We start from the raw sequence: 6,000 nt of genomic DNA, 5'->3' as shown, positions 1-6,000 counted from the left end.
TAATGAAATATCACTCGTGGGATTTATTCTGTATTACTCTCTATCTAAGGATTGTCTCTATAAAAAAATTAGACAAATTAAAAATTGTTTAACAATTTGATTAAATGATTATCATTTTCAATATTTATGATAGTCATTATATTCATCTATTTATTTAATCACAATTGCATATCTTAACGATTTGAATTTATTAAATTTTTTACAATTCTTAAATAAAGACTTAGAAAATAAATAATTCCTATTATTGAATTACAATATAGAGCAAGTATAACAAGTGCTACTTCATTATAGTTTAAAATGAAGTTTACCACATTTGAAAAGTCCTGGTATCATAATATATAATAACAAAATCTTGTTACAAACTAGAACATTATATTAAGAAAAATCCTACATACTCAATCACATACAAAAGATATCCCTACATCCTCCTCTCTCTACTTGATTGCTTCTGACTGATTCTCATCTCTCTCTCTCTCTCTCTCTCTCTCTCTCTCTCTCTCTCACTAATCCTATCAATATCTTACTAATTCCTACCCATCTTCCCATTTTTATAGGATCCCAAATAAAGCAAACAACCCCCCCACACCAACTGAATCAAACAAAGCAAACGCAATTAGAACCCCCCAAGTATCAAACCATCATCAAAATCGCCCAAAGCACCACAATTTCCTCACCCCCACCCATTTTCGACCCTCCCCTATATCACCTGCACTTCCACACATACCCTTTGCTGTGACCTCACTCTTACAAGAGCCCAAATCCATTTTCACAGTCACCACCTCTTTTTCTCTTCCATGGAGGACACCCCACTTTTTGTGTGACCCTTTTTATGTCCCAAGGGTCTCTGAGGATCCCTGGGCAAGGATTGAATTCCCTCTCTGATTCATCTTCTTCCTCCTTGCTCTGGATCCTGACCCATTTTCGTTTCTGATTCCGATTTCTTGGAACCCACAATTCAAAACAAATTGAGGAAGAACATATTTTGAGATTCCTAAACGTTTTTTGGAAACTGGGTTCATCAATTTCTGGAGCTTTGGCAGAAAGGAACCGCAACCAGGTTCAACCAGAAATTGGAACCCATTTCCCGAGAAACGTTACATTTTCCGTCGAGGCAAACAAAACCCACCACCATTTTTCATTCATCCACATTTCGTTTGAACCATGACGTCGAGGCAGCTGTTCCTACCGCAGCCCTCGTCGCTGCGCCGGCAGCCGCTGCTGAAGAGCCAGGTGTCGACCAGCAGCGCACGGTTTGCGGAGGTGGCCGGCGGCACCACCGCCGAGTGCGCCGCCGTGGCCTGCTGCTGCCCGTGCGGGCTCGTAAACCTGCTCGTGCTCGTCATCTACAAGGTGCCGGCCGGGCTCTGCCGGCGGGTTTTGAAGAAGCGTCACCGGCAGAGGCTGCTGAAGAAGAAGGGGCTGCTGCAGCAGCATCAGCATCAGCAGCAGCAGCTGCAGCTCCGCCACTGTAAGTACTCCTCGTGCGGCTGCGACGGCGCCGAGTTTAATTTCCACCCCGTGTTCGAGACCATCCCGGAGATGATGTCGTCGTCGTCGTTGCACCACAAGTTGGTGGATGTCGACTACGAAGACGACATGTCGTCTGACCAGGAGGTGGTGAGGCTTGAGAAGGAAATGTGGGACCGCTTTTACAGCACTGGGTTTTGGAGAAGCCCTTCACAGAGAGAACCCTCCAAGGCCCTCACCGGTGTATAACAAAAATTACTGTTAAATCCCAATTATACCCCAACCCCAAAAGTTGAAAACTGTGATTTGGGTTTGGTTTGGTTTGCATCAATTCATTCTCACTTGGAATCTTTCTTTTCTTTTGATCAGTGATATCATCTGATTAATATTATTGGCTGGGTGGGTGTTTTTGATTTGGGCTTGTTTTATTTTTCTAATTTTTTTTTTACATTATTATATTTGTTTTTAAAATCATGATATAGGGCATGTGGGTATGGGTTTTCAGGGTGATGTGAATTGGTGCTTAATTAATTGGGTATGAAACTCTTCTGGGCATGCAAAGTCTGCATATTGGTATAAATAATAGAGAGTTGAGAGTTGTATGTAATCCTTGTCATGGCGTTTGACTTTTGGGGCTGTGTCTTGTTACACATTAAAGAAGAGGAGTTGAAGGTTTCAGAGATCAATGGAAATTCTTTGCCGGCCTCTTTCATGGATTTTCACATATTTTCTAGATCATATATCATATATGTTCTAATTGTCTCATCAGAATGACAATATAAATAATGTAATCCTCTTATTATCCTAGTAAATATATGGGTTTTGACGCTAAACCGTGTATTATAAATTCTAGGGTTATCCTAAATTTCTAATAGAGGAGCTAGATTGAGAATTAAAGTTGTCAAGACAAGGAGAGGATCCCAAATCGGCTGAATTCATTTATGGCTACGCTGCCGTTTTTGCTGACCTTTGGTGTTTGTTAAGGGGCAAGGTGGATTGTGTTTGTTATGGGGCAAGGTGATAACATTTGAGGGAGAAGCGTGCATGTTTTGAAAATGGTTAGTGATATTATTAAGTTGAAGTAAACAAGATTGTCTTATTGTGGAAAATCAGATTTGGAATACAGATATATGTTGACCCCAACTATGGACAGAGCCTGAAGCTGAGTTTGTAACCTGCAATTTGTTTTTCTTATGGATTAATCATTTTCAGCCTGAAGGAGGTAAAAACACCGAAATCATTTTCGTTTCATCGAATGATATTTCAGAAGATGAAAAAGATTTGAACTCGAGACCTCGATTGCTTCCATCATAGTAGGTAATGATAGTCGAGGATCTAGATTTGGATCTAGATCCATGATAGTAACCCATAATGCTCGACCAAAAAAAAGAAAAAGAAAACCCATAATGCAGCATTGGGTTCCTAGGTTTAGGATCCTGGTAGGGCCATATAAGCTTTCTTTGCTATATCATGGTTTAAAGTAACACCCACCTCTGACCTCTCTCTATGTTTTGTCAGAATCATATGTTGTTTCACCTTTTGATACGATTTTGGTCAAATTCACACTCGCACATTAATAAATCATAATTTCTCTGATCAGAAGAAAAACCCCACCACTTACTTCTTTATTCGTATAGGATTTTCGCATCAACTTTGGATACACACACTGTTGTGAGAAAAACGGGTAATTGAGTTTGATCATGCAAATCCATACATATCAGTTAAGTTGTCAACATGAACATGCATGTATGGTGTTTTTCCAAAAAATCTTGACATTAGTATGTGCAAGTTAATTTTCTGTATACTTTATAAAACCAACATGAAATGATAAATATGACACTAATTTAAGTCACTCTCTCTAACACTAACAAAAGAAACTTCAGATGAATACAATAATAAAGTCATTATTTTGTTTAGCAACGAAATAATATTCTAATGTCACACTCTAGCTACCGTTAAGTATAACTGTATAAGGTCACAAAATTTTATGCATAGGTAAACGAAAAAATTTGAGTTTACTATTCGTCCCATACCATTTGATTATATATAGTTGAGGCAAACTGGTTAATAATTATAAAGTCTTTATCAGGAGCTTTGACTCATTGGGGGCTGGGTGAGAATTGTTAACTGTAAGTTACGTGGTGAGTGAGAGTGAGAGACATCAACATTCAACAGACCCAAACAGTGACTCGTGAACTGGTCGATGTCAAAAGATTACCCTTTTTTTTTGGAGCCAAACAAATCACGGGTTACCAGTTTTTTTAAGAAATCTAAAACTTTTACTTTTACTTTTCTACTTTATTTGTGGTTGAATGGAGGGAAGCCAAAAGCAGAGTTGTTTTGTATTCATTCAAACTTTGAAAGAAGAATCAAAGGCCCTTCTGATCTGCCCTTTACTCTCTCTTCATCAGTCTTGTTCTTGTTCACTAAAGGGTCACTATCCATTCTCTCCACTTTGTTAACTCAGGTGATGGTTCAGATCTGAACTGGAATCACTGTGCTACTGCTTGTGGGCGTGTAAACTGTCCCTTTTGTTCCCCAGTTAAGCCCCCACTGGAATTGGGACCCCTACTTTGTCTTTGTCCTATAAAATAAGGGTACCCTTTGCCTGCCCTCATAGGCTCATACCCTGTCCCTTTTACTTCCATCTTATTTACTGGTGTAAAAAAGTACACAAATCAACTTTTGGTGCATACCAAATAGAAAATGTTGTTTGGGTGGGGAAATGGCTCATATGATAATGCAGGAAATTCAAGTGCCAATAATTATATGTGTGGCCAACTTGTTTGTGAATAAATGAAGCCCTTGTTCCTTTTCTAATTGGAATATTCTGAAGCCAAATTGAAGATTGAGATGGGAGCCGTTACTTCAAATCAACTTCTAAAATGATTTACTTCATTTTCTTTCTTTTTGTACATGATTTTCCTGAAATAATTAATGGACCAGAAATAAAACGTTTTTGCAGCTGGCAAAGTTGTCCCCAACTTTTAAACACTAGTCTTCTTATATATAAGATAATCCATCTCTCTAATCATTTGGCTTCATCCCACGGCAAATTCAAAAGACCAAACTTGCAGAGGTTCTCTCTGTGAGCTGAAACCCTTTCATTATTTATGTTTTTCAAATGCATAGGCTTAGCCGGCCATAGCGCCATACAGAGGCCTTTTCTGAATACATTCGAGTGGGTTGAGATCCGTTCCAACCGATGTCAATTCGATTAGGATAAGAATGGTCATAGACTCGTATAATTAAGAATGGTCAACTACCATAAACAAGCTCATTAATTTGGTGGGGTTTTGTTAGAAATTTGGTTCCCTTTGACTGTCTACTTGTATATGGGCTTTGGTTTTGATAACGCATTGTATAATTAACACAATATACTTCATACTTGCCCTTTTCTTTTAAATTTTTATTGTTGCTAATTGATAAGCATAGTTAGTAATATACTAATATACGAGACGGAAAAATATGTACGTCTATTATATGGAATATTTTCTCTAAAAGAACAGTGAAAAATTCGGATATAATTTATTTTGTCAAAAAAACGTGAATAATACGTGATAATATATTAATAATACGTGTTTAATATGGAATTGATATGTGTATAATTGAATAATACGTGTATTATATGTTTGGATTGAAAAATATGAAAAAATAAAAGTTTTTTGAAAAATACGTAAGTACACATATAATACGCAAATTGACTAACTATGCTGATAGGCTAACTTGAGGTCACCCAAATTAAGAGTCTCTTCTAGAATTTTTTGAGAAACGCTGGAATATGCAGGATATGAGAAAATGTTTGAACTTGTTATTTTATTTTAACTCTCGTTTTGTACTGTTTTTAGAACTGCTAAAAGTGCTTAAATTTTGATTGGATTTTGTATAAATAAATAAAAATACTCATAGGTTATAAAAACCCTTTTAAGTAGTTTTTTGATAAAGAAGCACTTTCAAGTGCTTTACTTTCAAGTGCTTTTGCATGAAGCACTTCCAAGCAAATATTTGTATGTATTTATGAGTAGAAGAGCTTCAAGCAAAATCACTATTGAGCGTAAGCGCTTTATAAGAAGTAGTGCCACACGATTTTGGAATGTAAAACTCTCTCATCTTTTGTTTATTTTGTGCTCTTAGGGATCCCAAATTTGTGGCATTGTCTTATAGATCTATGTAAGGGTTCATTATAGATTTATTTATTTATTTATAATAAATAGTATATATACTAACACATACACTAACACATAATTTGATATTCAAATTTAACATAAATTAAAATCTCTAACATTGTTCTTATTTTTTATGGAAAAACTCTCTAGTAGAGATGAATGCATGCCAAAAGGTCAATAGTTGTTGGCCCACCTCTTTTTATGGGAAAAACTCTCTAGAAGAGATGAATGCATGCCAAAAGGTCATTAGTTTAGTTATTGGCCCATTTTGATTATCTAGAATATTCATGTTCAATAAAATTTCAAAGTCCTCTTTGATGAGGCTGCTAATTGGGGTCATGCATATGGAGGTAGAGACGAGGACTAT

At 36.8% G+C, this 6,000-nt stretch overlaps 1 protein-coding gene across 1 annotated transcript; it reads left to right on the top strand.

The window, feature by feature from the left end:
• Positions 1–486: 486 nt before the first annotated feature.
• Positions 487–2,326, top strand: LOC147282210 (uncharacterized). The gene has a single exon (XM_086247863.1). It carries the CDS (start codon positions 1,162–1,164, stop codon positions 1,714–1,716), a length of 555 nt encoding a protein of 184 aa, XP_086103989.1. The 5' UTR covers positions 487–1,161; the 3' UTR covers positions 1,717–2,326.
• The last annotated feature ends 3,674 nt before the right edge of the window (positions 2,327–6,000 follow it).

Source organism: Dryas octopetala, chromosome 6, assembly GCF_963921425.1.
Source record: "Dryas octopetala chromosome 6, drDryOcto1.1, whole genome shotgun sequence".
Lineage (NCBI taxonomy): Eukaryota > Viridiplantae > Streptophyta > Magnoliopsida > Rosales > Rosaceae > Dryas > Dryas octopetala.
The sequence above is the reverse complement of the archived record's forward strand: the minus strand, read 5'-3'. Positions and strand labels throughout refer to the sequence as shown.

Excerpts from the sequence above, each read along its gene's own strand:
- LOC147282210 (XM_086247863.1), top strand. The coding sequence starts at position 1,162 with ATGACGTCGAGGCAGCTGTTCCTACCGCAGCCCTCGTCGCTGCGCCGG.